The sequence below is a fragment of the Mesoplodon bidens genome, assembly GCF_964165515.1.
Source record: "Mesoplodon bidens genome assembly, chromosome: 15".
NCBI classification, from domain to species: Eukaryota; Metazoa; Chordata; class Mammalia; order Artiodactyla; family Ziphiidae; genus Mesoplodon; species Mesoplodon bidens.
The window spans coordinates 27415017-27437712 of NC_138171.1; the positions used below are offsets into that span (position 1 = coordinate 27415017).

The 22696-nt window shown below is 42.2% G+C and overlaps 1 protein-coding gene across 1 annotated transcript; it reads right to left on the reverse strand.

Annotated features, from left to right (window-relative positions):
- Nucleotides 1-564: 564 nt before the first annotated feature.
- DEFB123 (defensin beta 123) lies at nt 565-9817 on the reverse strand (the record flags this gene model as incomplete). The annotated part of the gene is made up of 2 exons (XM_081256480.1): nt 565-713; nt 9760-9817. 2 exons carry the CDS (start codon nt 9815-9817, stop codon nt 565-567), a joined length of 207 nt encoding a protein of 68 aa, XP_081112606.1.
- Between the last annotated feature and the right edge of the window lie 12879 nt (nt 9818-22696).

Here is a 22696-nt window from a genome sequence, read left to right on the forward strand (position 1 = left end):
CTAGGACCCCAGCCCTGGGACTCCCAGATCCTGTAGACAGCAAAATGTTTTTAGTTTTTGTTGTGTTTCCACATAGGTAAAAGGAAAATTTTGGAATGTCAAAGCAGTGATATATTAGGTGATAACGAGGTTCCAGAGATTAATAATATAGCTAAAGATAGCTAATAAGAGTACCATAGAATTACTGAGAACAACCTGAGTTAATCTCTGAAAATGAACACATTTATACCTTAAGGTTCTATCTTAAAAAATTCTAAAAATGTAAGGATCCATAAGCACACATTTCATTAGCTGCCAGAATGATGATATTATTGTGTGTCGTGTAGATTCCAGAAAATTTCACACTTGTAAGAAAGTGAGATAAAATGCAAATAATGTCTTATTATTATAATGAAAATAGTTTTGACTTAACAGATCATCTGTAAGAGGATTTCCTGAGAACCGCTGGATAGACGAACAGGCAAACACAGGGGTCATCAGCCAGAAGTGTTTATTGACAGAGTTTGAGAATCCACTGTGGTCAGACTTAGCATAGCTTCACCTGCCTTTTGATGACTTTAGGTTTCAAGGAACTTTCCATGGAAGGTTTTTTAGCTGGTACTTGGGCTTCACACAGCACATTTTATTATTTGTGCCATAAATATAGACCCTTTCCTTCTTGAAACATTTCTGGCGGCATTTGCCATGAAGATTCCAGCATTTTAGGGTGCTACCTGAAAAGAAAGAAGAACAGAGACAATGTCAGTCCTAAGAAGAGGTAGATTCTGGATTTGAAATGTCTGTAAAAGGATTAAAACAGATGTGATAGAGGGTGCTCAGTTTCCTTTGACTCTGACCCTGGTCCTCTCTTTTTTTCCCTTCTTCTCCCTTTTGAAAAATTGTGGTAAAATACAAATAACATAAAGTTTATCAGTTTAACTACTTTAAAGTGTACAGTCCAGGGGCATTAATTACACTCACAATGTTGTGCAATCATCATCACCGTCTAGTTCCAGAACTTTTTAATCATCCCAAACAGAAACCCTGCACCCGTTAAGCATTTTCATTTCTCCTCTACTCATCCCTGAGCAACCACCAACGTGCCCTCCTCGCTATAGACTCGCCAAATCTAGATATTTTATGCCAATGGAATCGTATAATGTGCAGCATTTTGCACCTGGCTTCTTTATACTTAGCATATTTTTTTCAGCATTCATCTGTATTGTTTTATTAAATTAAAAGAATTTGAAGTATAGTTGATTTACAATATTGTGTTAGTTTCAGGTGTACAGCACAGTGCTATAATATATATTCTTAGGGCTTCCCTGGTGGCGCAGTGGTTGAGAGTCCGCCTGCTGATGCCGGGGACATGGGTTCGTGCTCCGGTCCGGGAAGATCCCACATGCTGCGGAGCGGCTGGGCCCATGAGCCATGGCTGCTGAGCCTGCGCATCCAGAGCCTCTCAACAGTGAGAGGTCCGCGTACCAAAAAAAAAAAAAAAAAATATATATATATATATATATATATATATATATATTCTTTTCCCTTATAGGCTATTACAAAATATTGAGTATAGTTCCCTGTACTATACAGTAGGTCCTTGTTGGTTATCTATTTTATATATAGTAGAGTATATATGTTATTCCCAACCTCCTAATTTATCTCTCCCCCACTCCCCTTTCCCCTTTGGTAACCATAAGTTTGTTTTGGAAGTCTCTGAGTCTGTTTCTGTTTTGTAAATAAGTTCATTTGTATCATATTTTAGATTCCATGTATAAGTGATATTATATGACATTTGTCTTTCCCTATACAGCTTCACTTAGTATGATAATCTCCAGGTCAATCCATGTTGCTGCAAATGGAATTATTTCATTCTTTTTTATGGCTTAGTAGTATTTCATTGTGTATGTATGTATATATATATATATATACACACACACACTATACATATATATATACATTTGGCTAAAATGCCATCAATTTCTTCATATCCTTATTTTTGTTTTGTTTTGTCCTTGCCAAAGCCTATCATCCAGAAGGTGGCTGTACTTATGTTTTTTCAAATTGTGGTAAAATACACATGACATAAAATTTATGTTAACTATCTTAAAGTGCACCATTCCGTGGTATTAAATATGTTCATATTGTTGTGCAACCATCACCACCAGTCCATTCCCATAACACTTTTCATCTTGTAAAACTGAAACTCTATTCCCATTAAGCAATAACTCCCCATTCTCCCCTCCTCCTAGCCCCTGGCAACAACCATCCATATTGTTTTTGATACCTTTCCTGCCCCAGAATCTTGACTAGCTGACAAACTCAAGACTTGCAAAAACAGCTCTCAAAAGAACTGCTCTGACACTTTTGGGGATGGGATATCACCAGTGGCCTCAACCAAGAGGCACAAAAATCTGGAACAGTTTCTAATTATTCCAAACACAAGTTTTGCAGCAGTTAAAGATGAAATCTGCTACTTGACCCAAACAAGAACATGCACCCCTCTCTTCTCTTTATTCTATACAAACTCCAAGCCTGCCCTGACTTGGGTCTTCAGCTGCTCCCTGATGTCCATCAGCTGAATAAAGTCTGTAACCTCTATTTGTGTCAGTGAAACTACTTTCTTTAGGCAGTTTGGTGCTGTGACTATTCTTTATTTCATTAATTTTTTGTTTATTATTTCCTTCTTTCTGTTGTAGGTTTAGAGCAAGTTTATTTTGTGATTAGGAACAAGTTTTCTTTGAGATTATTTTTTGACCAGTATGGGGGAGACTAGGCAAAATTCGTGTTTTAGAGAAAAACTTGGCTCAAATAGGGAAATTTTGCTCCCCAGGGGATGTTTGCCAGTGAAATGTCTGGAGATGTTTTTAGTTGTCACAACTGGTGTGGGGTGCTACTGGCAATTAGTGAGGCCAAAGATTCTGCTAAATATCTTACAATGCACAGGACAGCCACAGTAAAGAACTGTCTAGCTCAAAATGCCAACAGTGCCAACATGTCAGTAATTGCCAATAGTGTCAGAAGTCCCTGGTCTAGACAGATCACAGACTTCAGAGTTATCTGATTCTGATTGTGTGGGAGTTTTACACCTCTATGAGCTCTTGATTAATGATTGTAATGCAAAAATAATTATTTCCTATATATTCAAGTAAATTCTGTTCCACAGGGGTTCAATTGACTCCCTCCCTTCCCCTGCCCCATGGGGGAAAAAAGAACCAGTTTCTGTCTTGTAAATTCATTTCAAGAATCCCTTACTCCATTAATACCTTTATGCTTTTTTTTTTTAATTAATTAATTTATTTTGGCTATGTTTGGTCTTCATTTCTGTGTGAAGGCTTTCTCTAGTTGCAGAGAGCAGGGGCTACCCCTCATTGAGGTGCGTGGGCCCCTCACTATCGTGGCCTCTCTTGTTGCGGAGCACAGGCTCCAGACGTGCAGGCTCAGCAGCTGTGGCTCACGGGCCCAGCTGCTCCGCGGCATGTGGGATCCTCCCAGACCAGGGTTCGAACCCGCGTCCCCTGCATTGGCAGGCAGATTCTCAACCACTGCACCACCAGGGAAGCCCTGAAACAGGACTTTTTTTTTTCTTTGCCATACGCGGGCCTCTCACTGTTGTGGCCTCTCCCGTTGCGGAGCACAGGCTCCGGACGCGCAGGCTCAACGGTCATGGCTCACAGGCCCAGCCGCTCCGCGGCATGTGGGATCTTCCCAGACCGGGGCACGAACCCGTGTCCCCTGCATCAGCAGGCGGACTCTCAACCACTGCGCCACCAGGGAAGCCCTACCTTTATGCTTTTTAAAATTTTTCTAAAAAATATTTTATTAGAGTATAGTTGAGTTACAATGTTGTGTTAGTTTCAGGTGTACAGTAAAGTGATTCAGTTATACCTATACATATATTCATTCTTTTTCAGATTCTTTTCTCATACAGGTTATCATAGAATACTGAGTAGAGTTCCCTGTGCTATACAGTAGGTCCTTGTTGGTTATCTATCATATATAGTAGTGTGTGTATACCTTTATGCTTTAAACCAGTTACAAAATCTGCCTTGTTCTCTCATTATGAATTAAATAAAATCTTTAACATGTGTTCATTTTTATATCTGTATGAGAATCATTAGTTTACTTTAAAAAATTATCTTTTACAACTTCTCTGGAACCTTGAGCAAACTGCCATCACAAGCACCAGATCCTGAAAAAATAAACTGAGAGAAATCTGGGGTTTTACTTCAGTCAGATGGATTACAGAGACACTAAGATGGCGATGGGGTATTTCTCAACTGCTTGAAATGAAGCTTGATAAAAAATTTGACCCATCACAGTCTTTAAGTTTCTTTAAAACTTAAAAGCTATTCTAAGACAATATTGGTATGGAAGTTTTAATTTGATAGTGGGGATTGCTCCAGCAACTGTCCCACCTATTGAAACCCCCAAAGTCTGGATCTGAAAGCTGGCTCCACCACATGTAAACTGGGAGATCTTGAGCAAGTTACTTCCCTTCACAGAGCTTCATTTTTCTCTTCTGAAAACAAAAGACATAATAACACCTATTTTGGAGAGTTGTAGGTAGTAAATAAGATAATATAAAATCCACTAGCATTAAAAATTTCAGAAGTGCAGTGACAGATATAATTAGGAATTAAAGAAAATTCTTTTCACAAAAAAAAAGTCTAACCTGAAAGGGAAACAAAAGCAAATAATCTCAATGGATAATATTTTAAGAGAAATAGAAGAGAGAAAAGAGAAAAAATGTAAAAATTAAAAAAAAGAAATGGGATTTCTTCTTCAGGCTGAGATGGAGTGACAGGAGCCATATTGATTTTCCTGCTTTAAACAACAAGATAATTGGACAAAATGTATATGAAACAATGATTTTCAAACATGATCCCAGAGAGAAGGGAAACAAACTCTGCTTCATTTACATTTTACCTAAAACTCTATTCTCCTTAATCCTATAGTAACCCTATTTGTTCCTTCATTTGGTGAGATGTTCCACAGTTCCTTTGGTGTGTATTTTCCTTTGCTTCAGTAAGTTAATAAGCTTAACTTTGTCAGACTGCAGGTGTGTCCCTCGTGGTGTTTATAAGATGGACTTTATCACAAGGAAACATCAAAGACTAACAGGGATATGCAAAATAAGGTTTAGGCTTCCACTGGCTGAGTTTCAGTAAGAATAAAGACTGCAGTGGGGACTTCCCTGGGGGCGCAGAGGTTAAGAATCTGCCTGCCAGTGCAGGGGACACGGTTCGATCCCTGGTCCAGGAAGACAGATAAGCCAGTGCGCCACAACTACTGAGCCTGCATGCCACAACTACTGAAGCCCACGTGCCTAGAGCCCGTGCTCCACAACAAGAGAAGCCACCGCAATGAGAAGTCCACGAACCACAACAGAGTGGCCCCCGCTCGCCGCAACTAGAAAAAGCCTGCGTGCAGCAACGAAGACCCAAAGCAGCCAAAAATAAAATAAAATAAATAAATTTATGAAAAAGAAGACTGCAATGAATGAAAAGTCATCAAATATATTTAAATCTATGAGTTTATGATGATATTAAAAACTATTTTGTCACATTTGGTGGATGATAGGAAAAGAAATCATTATCTTGCAGATTCATATGTAAAGAAAAATCACCAAGCATTTATTCTGTCTTTCTTATATGAACTGTACTGCTGAGTAACCAAATAGTAGATGATGAGGAGTGTCTTTATTATATTAGTATTCCAGCTAACTAGTGAAAATCACATAATAGAATATCACCATTTTGCAATAGGCAAAGAATTAATGCATCTCAGCTTTGAGCATTAATTTGTCACTAAAAGAGAGATAACAAACATATTATTTGCCCTCTGATGAAAAAGGCAAATACCATCCCCCAACGTTTTGCCAAAAAGCGTAGAGCTTGAGCCTGATCAAACCTCTCGATCCAGTCACCAATTTGCAGGAAATACAGAGGTCCGAGGAACATGTTGAATTCACTTTGAATATGCAATTAGCAAAATCTGTACTGTGGGAAACTATGGGTCAAATGACCCAGCAGATAAATTATAGAGACAAGAAAGGGATGAAGATATAACCAGTAAACAGAAAAACTAAAAATCTTAAGAAATGTTAGATTTTAAAAGTGGGCATGGCAAAAATAGGGTTTCTAGGGATGCAGCCCTAGCAATGAAACTATAAAGATGCGCAAATAGTTGATCGCTATAAAAGTCAGGAGAGTACTTAATTTGGGGAGAGAGACAGTTGTGATGGGGCATAGGTGGAGGGGTTTTTGAGGTGACTGTCAATGTTCTGTTTATTGACCTGGATGGTGTTACAAGGGTGTGTGCTTTATAACAGTTCATTAAGCTGCACATTTGTTTTACGTGGTTTTCAGTATCTGTAATTGTGTTTTATTTTACAAAAAAGGTAAGAAAAAAATCCCTACCATTTAACAATGAAATCTCAATTTTTAATTCAAGAGTGTCAAGATGAATTGTTGTTGAGAGTGAGAGGAAAGATGGTCTCATACATTTCGTTTCGGCCTCTCTGGAGGCTGGTTAGCACATTTTCAGATTGTGCAGTCTTGACCAGCAATTTCCTTTCTAGATGTCTACCCTAGGGAAATACATGTGTAGACTGAGAAGCCTATACACTGGAGATATAATTATGAACAAGTTAGAGACAGATACCTGCCCTCAGAGAACTTCCAGTCTAGTTGGGAAAGGGAGATGAGAAACAACTATTCAAGAAATAGCTGCGCAGATATTTGATTGACTAGAGTTAGGCTGAAAATTATCAAGGAAGAACTCTGGGTGCTATGAGGAGGTATAATGGAAAGAGGTGTGACATATCACACCTAAATCTAACATCTGCTGGGCTCTTGGGCTTTATATATATGTCCCGAATTCCACAATGAACTAAAAATTTTGAAAATATTAAAGTTATACATACTTCATCCCCCTTTAGTCATGAGGCCCTTTGGTTGCTGAAAAACAAAAATGGGCAGAGTTTCTGGGCTTCGGGGTAATAGTAAACAACAGTTAGAATGACAAAGTCATTGCTCAGCTTAAATGAGATGAGTTGCTTTAGTTTATAGCAAGATAATACTTTTAAGAACCGAAATTTATCTAGAAAGGTCAGGGATTTCCAAATTTCAAAGAGCTCCTTTATATATTATTAGCTGAGCCTGGTGGATTCAGATAATACCACCTCACCATAAGCCACAGGAGGCAAAGGCTTGAGGGTCCGGCCAAAGAAACTTCCATTTAAAATCCTTTACCATCACCACACCCAGTAGGAAGTAGAGGGAAATACTCTCCTTAGGGGAAACTGGGGTGCTTAAATCCACTTCCTGCAGCAGCAGCAGGAGGAGGCCTTAGAGCTCCACCAGAGCCCACACCTTGCCTCTGCCAGCCAAGATGACGGTGGACCCACCAGCAAGCTAGAGACAGAGGCCTTCCTCCCCTCCCCCACTAAGGCCTGCTGGTCGACCTGAACACCTAGGAAGTAGAGATAAGTAATGTGAGAAGGGCAGGGGCAAGAGAATCTCTTGCTACAAACAGCCAGATTGGTCTGGAGAAACTGCCAGAGAAGAGGGCATTTACTTTTTGCCCTCAGACCATAGCCCAGGAAAATTGCTAACAACATCGCCACAGCACATTATGGTGCCACCTGGAGGGGGATTTAGAAATGGCTGAGGGAAGTGGCTGAGCTTCTCCCTCTCTTCTCCTGTGGCATAAAATAGATCCAGAAGGTCCCCAAGTTCCCTTGTGTCTCTAGTGAAGATAGGAAAACCAGTGATGAGCTGCGAGCCTGAGAGACCTGTCAGGAGTAGATCCCTATGCAGAAGACAGTGGGAGGGGCTGTGTTTGAACAGCCTAAACCTAGGGATCAGATGGAAGATTTGGCTGAGATGAAGGGCTGAGTCAGTGGGGCTCTCGACAGGACCAAGAGGTTTCATCAGTCACGGGATCACACACAATGAGGGACATCGTCCTAGAAGTCAGTGAAGGTCCAGCGCTGAGCCCTACCTCCTCACGCTCCTGCCCCAGGATCTTTGCACTTCACATTCCCTCCAGCTTGAATGCTCTTCTCCACGAATCCACATGGATCATCCCTTATTCTCCCTCAGGTCACAGTGACCCATTCCATGAGCACCCCTTTAAAACAGCAAATCCACATCCCCCTGGTATTTGCTATCCCCTTTCCCACCTAGTCTGCTCATTATACTCACCACCTGACATTTTGTATGTTTCCGTTATTTTTTTATTTTTATTTATTTATTTGTTTTTGCGGTACACGGGCCTCTCACTGCTGTGGCCTCTCCCGTTGTGGAGCACAGGCTCCGGACGCGCAGGCTCAGCGACCATGGCTCACGGGCCCAGCCGCTCTGCGGCATGTGGGATCTTCCCGGACCAGGGCACAAACCCGCATCCCCCACATCGGCAGGCGGACTCTCAACCACTGCGCCACCAGGGAAGCCCATGTTTCAGTTATTTAAAATTTTTTTTCTGTTTCTCTCAGTAGAATGTAAACTCCGAGAGGCTGAAGACTTTGCTTACCTTGTTTTGTTCTGATATGTTCACTGTGCTACCTCCTGCACCTATCAGAGTGCCTAGAACATGAAATCCATTCAATCATGTTTACTGAATGAACCAATAAATTAAATCATGACATATCAAGTTACCTTCTCCTAAACCCAGGGGCTATCCTGGGAAGGGGAGGGGAGCAGAAGGAGAAATGCTCAAAGACTGAATATTTATTCAAAAGAGACTGAATTAACTTGAAACGGTTTTAAACCAGGACAGATGAATACTTATTTAACTGCTGAGTTTAGGCACAGTCCCTAAGTGCCCTCCACCACCCCTCCCCCTAAACTGTCCTATCAGCCAGATGGAAGGTCCTGGGAAAATTTAGATGAGTTATATAAAGTGAAGAAGTTACACTGGTTTTTGCATACCAAAATTTCAGTGTGTTCAATGTTGTTCCCTCAAACTGATATTACTATACACACGCCTTTGTTGCAGCAGATTGAGAAATGAGGAAATTGCAATTCTGAGCCGCTGAGCTGCTTGCTGGAGGTCACAGAGTTAGAAAATGGTTGAGCAGTTTCTAACCTGGGTTGTTCTAAGGCTTTCCTCTCTATCCCCAGCTGAGAGGTGTTTCAGGCATTTGCCACAGGCACATACAAGGGCTGAGGTGAGGAAATACACACCTTCCGACCCTGTGGACAGGTGAGCTGAAAGCCTTGGCTGGGCAGAAATTTCTGCCAGGTGAGCAAGAGGGGCCAGGCAGGTATGCTAGAGTTGGTGGAATGGGCAATTCTGACCACGGCCCTCCTCTGCTTCAGCCTTCCCATGGCTCCCCCACCTGGCATTCAAGGCTCATCAAGACCCGGACCTTGAGTGCTTCCTCAGCCTTACCCCTTGCCACACCCTTAACCCCCCCCCCTCCATTCTGTGCCAGCTCCCTGAAGGCACGGTGCTCTCTCCCACATCCGGACTTTTGCATTAGAGTATTTCTACCCAGGACACCCTTCCTACTTCCACCTCTTCTCCTTACCCTTCTAATTTCTAACCACTTTTCAGGACTCAAGAGTATCCCTCCGGGAGGACTCTCTTGGCCCTCAGCCTGGGCTGGTCCCTCCCATGTGCACCCCAGGACCCTAGATCCCCTCTATCACAGCTCATGGCACTCTGGGCTGTAAATGCTATTTCATCCCCCTCGCCCGTGGGATTCCGTGACCAGGTCTCACTCTCCACACTCTCCACACCCTCCCGCTCCCCTGAAGAGGTCCAGGTTACCTGGAGTGAGCTGGGACAAGAGCAGCAGTGCGGCCAGAGTCAGCAAAAGGAGCTTCATGGCTGGAAGTGGCCAAGTGAAGCTGCAAGTCCGATGCGATGGCAAAGCTAACGGGGGAGAGCTCTGGCCTCTCTGGCTCCCGTTCCCTTGGTCCAAGCGGAACAGATGTCACCCGCACGTGCCCTCAGCCGCCCGTGGGTACAGGCCCCGCGCCCCCTGAGCCCCACAGAGTGCAGCCACACGCCCTGAAGTGGCACGCTTTCTTTTCTTCATGTAGGTCAAGCAACGAGGTCCGACCTCCAACCAAGGGACCACAAGGGGGCGCCACGCACACGGAGTCCGGAAGGTCCGGAAAAACTTCGCCGAGAAGACGGCACTGAACCGCGCTTGGAGGAATAAATACCAAAACGCCAGGCAGAGGAGCCTAAATGGTGTTCCAGGCAAAGGAAAGTCTGTACAAAGGCTTCTGTTGGTGTTGAATATGAGAAATATGATGTAACTGGCGCTAAAACCGGCAGGAGAATGGTAGTAAGAGATGAAGCTCCCCTGACCAGCCTGGCTGTGCCGTCTCAGAAGTACTAGCAGCCACAACCCCCTGTCATCTGAGGGCTACCCATGGGGTCAGGCCTTCTGGGCGCCAGGCTGTGCCCCTTCCTCGAAGGTCCAAGAACCAGCTATTGGGGGGTCCCTCCTCTGAACTCTTAGATTTTGAAAATCCGTTCTCTTCCCTCAATTCCTGCAGCCTGAGGGTGCTAGCTGCATTCTGTGGTTACTAATATCTGTTTCCTCAGGGTCCTCTTTTTGCTGCTTCTGCCTTCCGACAACAGTGTAACCAATTCCCTATATTAAATATCCTATGTGGCTTCCGTTTCCTGATTGGACCCTATTTGATACAGAGGTCAAGGGTATAAAAGGGCTTACAAGACAAAATAACATTGAAAACCATTTCTGTAAGGGCAGAAAACAGATTGAGGAGGTTGAAGACTGAAAGGTAAGTGAAGGAGACAAGTGTAAACAACTCTTTCTAAAAGCTTTACAATGAAGAGGAGACAGGATCTAGGAAGGGACTCTGTGTCCAAGGCCTAGAAATCCATGTCTGTTGTTCACTTCCGTTAAGGAGGCTCATTTTTTCAAACATAATTAAGGCTCAATCAGGGAAGCAGCAGAACTGCTATCGGCATTACGGAACAAGGAATTTATTATAAGGATGAGATTCTATTCAATTGTGGGAGAAGCTGGGAAAGTAAAGATCTTTCTGGGTGGTAGTGGGGTCACTGAAGGAGCTGGTGGAGAAGTCCGTGAAAGGTTGTTTGCTCTTCAAAACTACTGCCTGTTTGAGTTCATAGAGAAGTGTTTAGTGGAGGGTCTGGGCCCTGGTCGCTTGGTCAACAGGGCTGACAGTTGGGAAGGAGAGCAGACACGCAGCAGAGAACAGCAAGGATAGACTGAAACCCGCAGACACCCCTCCCCACCTCTAACCAATGACAGCCTTCAGAGTTCAAGGATGCGGCTTCATGTCCACCACCCCAATCTCTTGCAAAAAAAAAAAAAAAAGAAAAAAGAAAAAGAAAAGAGTTTGTGGCTTAACTCAATTCCATACAGGGAAAGGAATTGTAATTTCATCCTAGCTTGGGCTGTCTGAGTACCCGTCAGGCTGTGCTACAAAAACATCACCAAATGCATGTGTTCAAACTCATTGAATTGTATACATTCAATATATGCAGTTTTTTGTCTACTCAACAAAGCTGTAAAAAAATTGCAAAATGCAACTTTCTATTCTGGTGTCTAGGGAATGGGGCAGAAATGTATCTGTTGGATTCTTTCCTCCCTGAGAGAAGAGACTCTACTGTCTGAAATGTCTGGATACGGGACTTTCCTGGTGGTCCAGTGGGTAAGACTCCATGATCCCAGTGCAGGGGGCCCCAGGTTTGATCCCTGGTCAGAAAACTAGATCCCACATGCTGCAGCTAAGAGTTGGCGTGCTGCAACCATGAGCCCGCATACCACAACTAAAAGATGCCACATGCCTCAACGAAGACCTGGTGCAGCCAAAGTAAATAAATAAATAAAATAAACATTTAAAAAAATGCCTGGATATACATAAGATTTTGGTGTGGAGGGTGGGGCAGGCAGAGCTGAAAATATACAGTCCTGACTCTGTGACTAAATTTCTGTGTCATCTTGGGAGAATCACTTTTTTTTCTGGGCCTCAGTCTCTTCAGTCAGGTATTTGGGGTAGATCTGCAGTAGGGAATCATCATGTATACTTCTCTAGATCCTGAAATGAAATAAAAAGTAAGAGAATGCAGGAATCTATGTTTTAAACACCCAAACAGGGCAAGGTAATTGGATTTGCACCTGAGGGTAGTCTGGGTTGCCTTCATCAGTCTCCAAGTCTCTGAAACAGTTAGGTCAGAGGTCTTTTCCCTTGACCCCAACTCCCAAACACACTGTGTGGCTCTTGCAAAAACCACAGTCTGCCTCTGGGCCTGCTTCTTGCATAGTCAATGTACTACTTTGGCTCTGGTTTTGAAGCCTTTGTCAGCCTCCTGAGGACCCCAAAATAGGTGTAACCACAATGAGCATCTAGTCACAGAGGACAAGGGAGGAGGGGAAGGCTCTACCACGTGTGTTTCCCTAGGCACACCTCCGACATCACAACCTGTCCGCGGTGAGTCAGGAGGACCAACTTCCCAATCTGACCAGGAATCGAAGAAAAACAAATTCAAATGACAGTGAGGTATCATTTCTCCAAATTGGCAAGAATTCTATTTTATTAATAATTCCAGAATTTTCTATGATATAAGGAAATAGTAATATCTTGATCATGAAAATGCACACTGGTGCAACTTTTTTGGGAGCGTGTTTGCCAATACCAAAATCCTTAAAATATGCATGCCCTGCAATCCAGAAACTTCACTTGCCGGACTGTGTAGCGGCCATCTGCATGCTCAGCAGTGATTTCCCTTTCTTCTAGTGACAGCCCCTTGATTTTCCTTTAGGGAACCACCTCTCCTTCACTCTCATATTCAGGCAGGGCTTCTAACCTTGCTTTTGGACATTCCATTCTCCACTGATCAGAATCATCATTTAAAAATATAAATTAGGGCTTTCCTGGTGGCGCAGTGGTTGAGAGTCTGCCTGCCGATGCAGGGGACACGGATTCGTGCCCCGGTCCGGGAGCATCCCGCATGCCGAGGAGCGGCTGGGCCTGTGAGCCATGGCTGCTGAGCCTGCGCGTCCAGAGCCTGTGCTCCGCAACGGGAGAGGCCACAACAGTGAGGGGCCCGCGTACCGCAAAAAAAAAAAAATAAATAAATATAAATAAATAAATAAATATATATATATATATATATATATATATATATATATATATTAGATAATGTTGGTTTATCTGATGACTATCCTTTGTAATTTAGGATAAAATTCAAATTCCTCTCGCTGGCTTACCTGATCCAGCTGCTGTGCACCTCTCTGGCTTTACCTCATACAAATTCCCACTCCCTCCCTACTCTTCAGCCATGCTGGCCTTTATTCTTTCCACTGAACACACTAAACCTGTTTGTGCTTGCTGTTCCCTTCAGCTGAAATATTCTTCCTGATTTTCTTGTGATTGGCTCCTTTGTTCCACTCATGCCACTCTATTTTGAATTTATCGAGCCCCTACTGTATACTAGTCCAGGATCATGAACCTAAGTCCGATAGACTTAGGTTGAGTCCCTGACCTTCGAATTGTAAGCTTTCTGATATTGTATAAATAACTTAACCTCTATGGGCTTAAGGTTTTCACAGATAAAAAGAGATCTTAATGTTATCTAGCTCACTGAATTGTTAAAAAGATTAAACGATTAAGTACATGAAGTTCTTAGGACAATACTTGAAAAAGAGTAACTTCTCACTAATTGTTAATGATCATTATACTATCACATATCATAATCACTTAATTAATCCCAAAATGTAGAGAAAACAGCATCTAATAACAATGCCTGGGTCTTCATCTGGAAAGACTCGAAGCTTTTCCACTCATGTCTGGCACCTGAAGGCTAGGCTCACCTGGGAATGTCAACCAAAGCATCTGTGTGATCATTCCATATGATTGGGCTTCACTGAAGTCCTACATGGGACCTCAGGGGTCCAAGAGTAAGTGCTCCAGCAAACTGGCAGTAGGTTTTATGGCCTTTTATAACTGAGTCTTGGAAGCATCACTTTTGCAGAACTATATATATGTCCAGATTCAAGGAGATGGAAATTTCTTCTCTTGATGGGAGGCATTTCAAAAAACTTCCAATTATATTTTAAAAGCAACTTATGCACATTAGACTTTCAAGTGGAGATGTCAAGTTAGAAACATTATGAGTCAAAAGAGATTGGAGAAGAGCTTAAGGCTATCAGGACAACTTTTGGAGTTTTCAGGTTATGGTTGGGGAAACTGAACCTCAGGCTGTTGAGGTGATTTACCCAATGCCAGTTACATAACTAACATGAGGAGGTGATGGGATTACATACTAGCCTGAAGTTAGGCTTGCAAATAACTCCCTGCCTCCTGGACAATCATGAATATTAATACAAATGCATATTGTATTTATTTGAATCTCTCTAATAGAAAACTGGGGGTAGACAGCATTATAATGGGGTCCTATTTTCTGGGATTGTTATAGAAACTGTTAAGCAGGAAAATTAATCCCCAGGCCTAATTCTCACTCCATTGTTTCTCTCTTTTTTATATTTAGTTTAAATTTTCATCAAAGTCATACATCCACATGATTTTAAAAGTTCAATTTATTTAAACTAAAAACAAAACCAAAAACATTCATCCATGTGATTTTGAGTCAACTTTGAATAAGAAATTATAATAAAATATAGAAGTCACACATTTCTCTTTCTCCATTTCTTGCTCTCCAAAGAAAACCACTTTCACGTCTTTTGTTTGTTTCTTTGGATTCTATTTCCATATCTATAAGTAATATGCTTACCTGTATTGCTACTTATTATTTCTTTTTTCAGTTTCAGGTATTATCCATTGAATTCCTGCTATGAAAGATGAGAATTTAGCTGTCTTTCATCTCTTTTGAATACTTTCAGAATCATTAGTTATTTATTTCATCAATTTTATCTTCCTGGCAGCCTCTCTCCCTGGGCACTTGGACCTGCTCTACTCTGAATGGATTGATTCTATATCTGGTGACCTGCTGCCATCCTGGACCTCCATTTACATCATCCTGGGGTTCCCTTTGAGAACCCATGGATGAATTCCCTGCTTTTTGGATTCAAGGTCTTTCTTGTTATACTCCTTTATTTTGGCAGAGCATCTCCTGGTAGCTTCCTGAAAATGTCTGACTTCATGTACTAATCTCACATTTGGTTAGTAGTTTGGTTGCTCATTTCATATTGGAAGTGTTTTTCTCTCTGAATTTTGAAGGCATTGCTCCACTCTCTTTCTGCTGAGTACTCAGTGGGCCCTGTCAATCTGGAAACTCATGAACTTGAATTCTAGGACATTTTTTCCCTTGACTTATTTCTTTGATGATTTCCCGCCCTTTGTTTTCCTGTTCCCTGTTCTGGAATTGTTATTTTTCAAATGTATGATTCCCTGATTCTCTAATTTTCTTATACTTTTCTCCATTGCTTTTTTCTCTGTTATTTTATTCTTATCTCTAGACATTTCTTTGTATGTTGATTCTCTAAAGTTTTTTTCTCGTTCCTTCTTTTTTTTTTTTTTTTTTTTTTTTGCTGTACGCGGACCTCTCACTGTTGTGGCCTTTCCCGTTGTGGAGCACAGGCTCCGGACGCACAGGCTCAGCGGCCATGGCTCATGGGCCTAGCCGCTCCGTGGCATGTGGGATCTTCCTGGACCGGGGCACGAACCCGTGTCCCCTGCATCGGCAGATGAACTCTCAACCACTGCGCCACCAGGGAAGCCTGGAAAGATATCTTTTGTTCATGGATCAGAAGAATAAATATCATTACAGTGTTCATACTACCCAAAGCCATCTGTAGAGTCAATGCAGTCTCTATCAAGATTCCAATGACTTGGAATGTTGAGATTGACATATATACACTACTAAGTATAAAATAGATAACTAATGAGAACCTACTGCACAGCAGAGGGAACTCAACTCAATGCTTTGTGGTGACCTAAATGGGAAGGAAATCTAAAAAAGAGTGGTTATATGTATAAGTATAACTGATTCACTTTGCTGCACAGCAGAAACTAATACAACATTGTAAAGCAACTGTATTCCAATAAAAATTAATTTAAAAAAGATTCCAATGACATTTTTTTGCAGAAATAGAAAAAAACAATCTTAAAATTCATATGGAATCACAAAAGACCCGGAATATCCAGGGCAATCTTATTTTAGGATATGTGCTATTGAAGTGAGCACACCCAGAGCAATCCTGAGAAAGAACAACAAAGCTGGAGGCATCACACTTTCTGATTTCAAATTATATTACAAAGCTATAGTAATCAAACCAGAATGGTACTAGTATAAAAACAGACAGATAGACCAATGGAACAACATTGAGACTCCAGAAATAAACCCACACATACGTGGGTAAATAATATTTGACAAGGGAGCCAAGAATACTCAATGGAAAAAAGATAGTCTTTGACGTGAAAACTGGATACACAAATGCAAAAGAATGAAACTGGACCACTATCTTTCACCACTCACAAAAATTAACTCAAAGTGTATTAAAGACTTAACTGTAAGACCTGAACCCGTGAAACTCCTAGGAAAAAAATCTAAGGATAAATCTCCTTTATATTGGTCCTGGCATTAATTTTTTTAGATATGGTACCAAAGGCACAAGCAACAAAAGCAAAAAGAAACAAGTGGGACTACATCAGACTAAAAAGCCCCTGCACAGAGGAAGAAATGCTCAACAAAATGAAAAGGCAATCTATGGAATGGGAGAGAAGACTGAAGAAAATAATGTTTATCTTAATATTAGCAACAATGTCATAAAGAAAATAAAAACTCTGTTTCTTCTCTGTATAACTCACACCACTTCGCTTCTGGGCACCAAATATGTGGATTTTTTCCCTATACTGACCAATTCCCCTACACCAGCTGGTATCTTACAATTCAGTTCACTTCTGACACTATCTACATGGAGTTGTCATCAGATTCCACAAGTTAAGAGCTCAGGCCCATAAGACTAGCCCTACTTCAGACAACAATTGTAAATTCCAGGTTGTCACCAACCAGCTATAAATTGGGCTCCCATGACCTCCTCCTGTTTGATGATTTGCTAGAATGGCTCACATAACTCAAGGAAACACTTATTTACATTTACCAGTTTATTATATAATAAAGTATACAATAAATGATACAGATGAACAACCAGATGGAAGAGTTACATAGGTAAGGTCTGGAAGGGTACCTAGTGCAGGAGCTTCTGACCCCATGGAGTTGGGTGTGCTACACTCCTGGCATGAGGATATGTTCACCAACATGGAAGCTCCCTGAACTCTGTACTTTAGGGATTTTTGTGGAGGCTTCATCATGTAGGCATGATCAGTTATTAACTCAATTTCCAGCCCTTCTCCCCTCCCTGGAGGATGGGCTGAAAGTTCCAAGCTTTGCATCATGGCTAGGTCTTTCTTGTGACCAGCCTTCACAGTGAAGCTATCCAGGAACCCACCAAGATTTGCCTCATTAGAATAAAAGATGTTCCTATCATCCAGGAAATTCAAAGGGATTTAGAAACTCTGTGTCAGGAACTGAGGTCAATAACAAAATATGCTCTTAGCATCCTTATGGTTTAGGAAATTACAAAGGTTTTAGGAGCTCTGGTCAGGAGCTGGGGATGAAGATATATATATATATATATTTTTTTTAACTGTATCACAAATATATATATATATATAAGTATATCACAAATGCTAACATTTCTTAAGTAATTTCTATGTAACAGACACTCTGCTAAGTACTTTACCTGTATTACTTTGGTCAAAGAAAAAAACCAGATTTGAATGATACTTAAAAGCAGTAAAAACAGATTTTATTTAGGGTTATTGCAGTAGGGGAAAAAGAGACTTCAGTACAGGACTGGACTAAATTCCGAATATAGCATGGGCAAGTGGGACTTTATAGCTAAGGAACAGGGTGAGGGTCAGTGGATGGAAAATTACTAAAAGGAAATGTCTTAGTTGTTCAGGCTGCTGAAACAAAAATTTCATAAGCTTGGGTGTCTTAAAAAACAGCTAACATTTATTTCTCACAGTGCTGGAGGCTATGAAGTCCAAGATCATGGTGCTGGCGTATTTGGTATTTGGTGAAGGCCTGCTTCCTCATAGATGGTTGTCTTTTCTCTATAACCTCACATGGCAGAAGGGCAAGGGAGCTCTTCTCTAAGAGCACGAATCCCATTATGGGAGCCCCATGATCATGACATAGTCACCTCCCAAAGGCCCCACCTCCTAACACCATCACATTGGGCATTTGAACTTCAACATATGAATTTTGGCAGGGATAAAAACATTCAGACCATAGCAGAAAACATCAGGGGTAAGGGGGGATTCTGGCTAAACTGACTTAGCAGGATTCTTAGTAAAGGCAGGCCAGGGTGATCAGACATCACCTGGTGGGATGGTGGAGGATGAGGAAACTGACTAGATATTGAGGGTGATCAGATATGGAGGATGGAGGGATTCTAGTTAAACTAACTTAGTAGAATTCTTACTAAAACTGGACAGTGCGGAGACAAACAGAGAAATCCAAAATTTGAGACCTAGTTGAATTCCCTAAGAATTCAAGGGAGCCTGAGTAGAGTTTGGTTGAGGAAAGAATCTCCGTTACTTTGTGTAACTGATACAATCATTTTTTGCAATACATATTTTATTATCAACATTATTATCAACAGTAGTGGATGCTGTTGATGGCTTCCTTGATCAGAGTCCATTGTGGGCCAGTGAATCCATCACCAGCTGCTGTGGGTGTTGCTGCTAGGGTCACACCTGCCCTCTTCTCAGGAGAATTACCCTTGACCAAATGGAATGGAGCTGACTTGCACAGAAGATCACACCACCCTACCCTCAGGAGCAGTGCGTAACCAAGACTGACTAAGATAGGGATGCACAAGGATGGCCTCCTTGCCTAAGGTAAGACCAACTCTGTGGTACAGTTTACACTGCAGGGTTCCCTGTGGGATCACCTGAGGCCTCACCCTTCCTTAGCTCCTTCCCCTGCTCTATCCTGTTCCCTCACTCCTCTTGTCTTGAGAATACTCCCTTAAGAAATCATATGCACCACAATACCTGTTTTAGTCTCTACCCATCCTGCCCTTTGTTGATTGTCCCCATATTCTGTTCTACTGTAATATGTTTTTTGATTTGGACTCAGCACAAGCTACTTTGTATTGTTTTTAGTCATGTGGCCAGTCTGCCTGACCACTGTGAGGATATATTTGAAGGTCATTAAAGCTATTCATCAAATATTTCTGGCTTTAGGCATTCTAGGCTCATGGTAGGATTCACTTCTTGGCCCTCTTGTGGTTGTATGGGGCCATGTCACTGTTGTAGGCAGTGAGTTATGAACTACGCATTATTTCCAAGGTCAGGGCCTATAACGGCCAGTGCAAGGCCCTCCAGAACTCTCTTTCCCTCTGCCATGGTGACTAGCAACACTTGAGTGGCTATTCAATCAGTTTGGGTTTCAGAGTGAGAAGATATGGAGAAGTGTCACTAGCAAACCTGCAAAGGATATGCAGCATGAGTGAAAATTAAACCTTTGTTCTTATAAGCCACCAAGATTCTTTTTTTGGTTACTGCATCATAACCTAGTTTATCCTAATATATTGGATATTAGGGGACACTAACCTATACAGCTTTGTATTTCTGGTGCTCAATAGAGGACCCTAATACCTAGTATATGCTTAATCTAGATTCAATTTATTTGGCAAACATTTCTTGAATGTTTTCGAAAGGATATGAAGTTCATTTAAAAATGTTTGCTTTCCTTTTCCTAAAAAAGCTGTAAGCATTTTTTTTTTTTTTTTTTTTTTTTTTTTGCGGTATGCGGGTCTCTCACTGCTGTGGCCTCTCCCGCCGCGGAGCACAGGCTCCGGAGGCACAGGCTCAGCGGCCATGGCTCACGGGCCCAGCCGTTCCACGGCATGTGGGATCTTCCCGGACTGGGGCACAAACCCATGTCCCCTGCATCAGCAGGCAGACTCTCAACCACTGCGCCACCAGGGAAGCCCGCTGTAAGCATTTTAAGGACAGGAACCCTCTTAGACAGTTCTTCTTCCATCATCTCCCTAGCACCTTAGTCCTTGGTCCACAAGAAACTCAAAATGGCCTGGGTAGTTTCGGATGGGGTGAAGTTAAAGAAGGACATTGCAGGAGGGATGAAAATATGACCTGACATGGAGAGATCAGTGTATGGTTCCTGGGAAAGAAGACAGTGAAATGAAGTATTGAGGGAAAGAGCAACTTCTAGAAAAGTTTAGGCAACAGTAAAGATAAGAAACCAGGGAAGACATCCTGGGAGGAACAAGGAGAGCTGGAACAGAGATAAGCTTGGAAACACTCTCTGATAAAATGTTGGGAACCTTCCTTATCATCTGGCATAAATTGGGGATTCAACCAATATTAGTTTAACAATTGTCTGACTTAATGACTTATATGTTTGGCTTAAAATAGACAGCAGAAATGGCCTCACAAGAAAATTCCCTCTTTCAGGCATAGCTTCACAAAGGAATAGTATAAGTGTCTGGTATTCAATAACCATGGAATGATATTAAAAATACATATTGAGATTATAAGACACTTGGCAGGGATGGGTGACTGTCCATCACTGTGATGCGTTGGTCAATGCTTCCATTATTGCTGAGCAGATCAAAAGGCATGCTTTTGTGAGTCAGCTGACATCTTCTCTGAATATCTGGAGTTCTTGAGGATATCATGTCTTGCCCTAAAGGAAAAATTATTGCATATTGATGAGATCAGTGATACAAAAGTATTTAGTATTTTTAACAAAATGTATTTATTTTATCTATTTATTATTGGCTACGTTGGGTCGTCATTGCTGTGCGTGGGCTTTCTCTAGTTGTGGCGATCAGGGGCTACTCTTCATTGCAGTGCATGGGCTTCTCACTGCAGTGGTTTCTCTTGTTGCGGACCGTGGGCTCTAGGCGCGCGGGCTTCAGCAGTTGTGGCACGCGGGCTCAGTAGTTGTGGCTCACGGGCTTAGTTGCTCCGCAGCATGTGGGATCTTCCTGGGCCAGGGCTCGAATCTGCCTCCACTGCATTGGCAGGTGGATTCTTAACCACTGCACCACCAGGGAAGTGCTGTATTTAGTATTTTTAAAACAAACATTGTGGCAGGGTGACATATTAAGAATTTAATGTAGTAATCATCTGATAATTTCTTTTTCCATTTTACTTGAAGCATTAGCAAAAGAGTAAAAAGGTAATTTTTTCTGCCCAGTTATTGGAAGGAAAACCAGGATAATTTGTGTTCTCCATTTTTCACTGGAGAATTGAAAGTGTGTGTGTGTGTGTGTGTGTGTGTGTGTGTGTGTGTGTGAGTTTGTGTCCTGAAGCCAACTCTTTCTCTCCCCCTACCCTCATCTTTGTTAGGGAAACCTACGTGCAAGGAGAGCAGTTAGCTTGGATTGTCTCAGAAATGGGATGACGATTTTTTGCTTCAGGTTCAAGAGAGGAGGAATAGCCTGTCATTTGGGGATGTTGAATCTCCACGACTGGGACAAGAGATGGGGTTTGGTTTCAAGGGTGTGTGATAAAGCACCCCAATGTGACAGGTACTCAGATGGGGTTTCCGGCATGGAAGGCAACCACTGTGGACACAGCCATGATGGCTGTGGTCCTGGGAGAAGCAGTAAAGGCCTGCATGGTTGGACTTGTGGTCGCTGGAGAAAGCCATGGTGAGGAGAAATTCTCCAGCTGCCCAGAACTGCCCAGTGAATAGTCGACAGGGTTCATCAGCAGTATCCTGAACGTGAGGAACAAGAGAAATGAATATCATCATCATAGAATAAGGATTGGGTCCTTCCTCATTTCCCAGAACCATGAGGAACAAGTAGAGAAAGTCAGGAAACCCCAATAACAACTGACCCTGGACATCTCACCAACTTTGCAAGTGGTATCTTGGCGCTAAATTAAAAAAAAAAGAAATACGGCATTTCCTGAGGCTTGAATGTGGTGGGGCATTCATAACTCATATGGGACTATTAATATTTTAATGAATTTTACTAGCATCTATTTCTTTTACGGAATATTGCTTGAAACAAGACACAGTTGGGGATACTGTAGTGTAGGGGTTTCTCTAGCATCCAGACACTCTCTAATAGCCCCACCACACTTGCACGTGGACTTGGCCCTTGTATCACCTTTCTCTGAGCCGCAGACCCTCACCTGGATGCTTTTCCTTCCTTGCTGGAGAAGTGAGGAGATGACGTGAATGCATGGGAGTGAGAGATGTCTGTAAAAGTCTGTGATTTTATGGTTCCCTTTTCTTTTACCTTCTTGTCATGTTTTTAACCTCACAGGTTGGTGGGAGGAGTAAACAAGATCAGGTAAAAGTACCTGCTCTGGGAACTTGGTAATTAGTACTTCCCTCCTCCTCTTCATTGTGGGATTCAGGCTGTAGGAAGTGTGTAGACCCTTCAAGAACTTCAAAATGCAACTTGTAAAGATTTCAGGAGTGGGTGGTGTCAGTCTCAGAGCACTGGCCAGGCTGGGCTGTACCCATGTGGGAGGCATCACAAAGGCCAAGGTTACAGTCTGTTCTGGTCTTGGCGGGTCCCAGGTCCCACACAGTAACCAGGGGCCAAGTTGGCTCTCTGACCAAAGCCTGTCTCTTTCCCTGTCTCCTGCTTTCTTTTCCCACAGTGGCTTCTGCTTGCTGGCCACCTTGACAACCCCTGTTCCCTGCTTCCCCTTCAGCCATTTCCCTTAGCCTTGGCCCA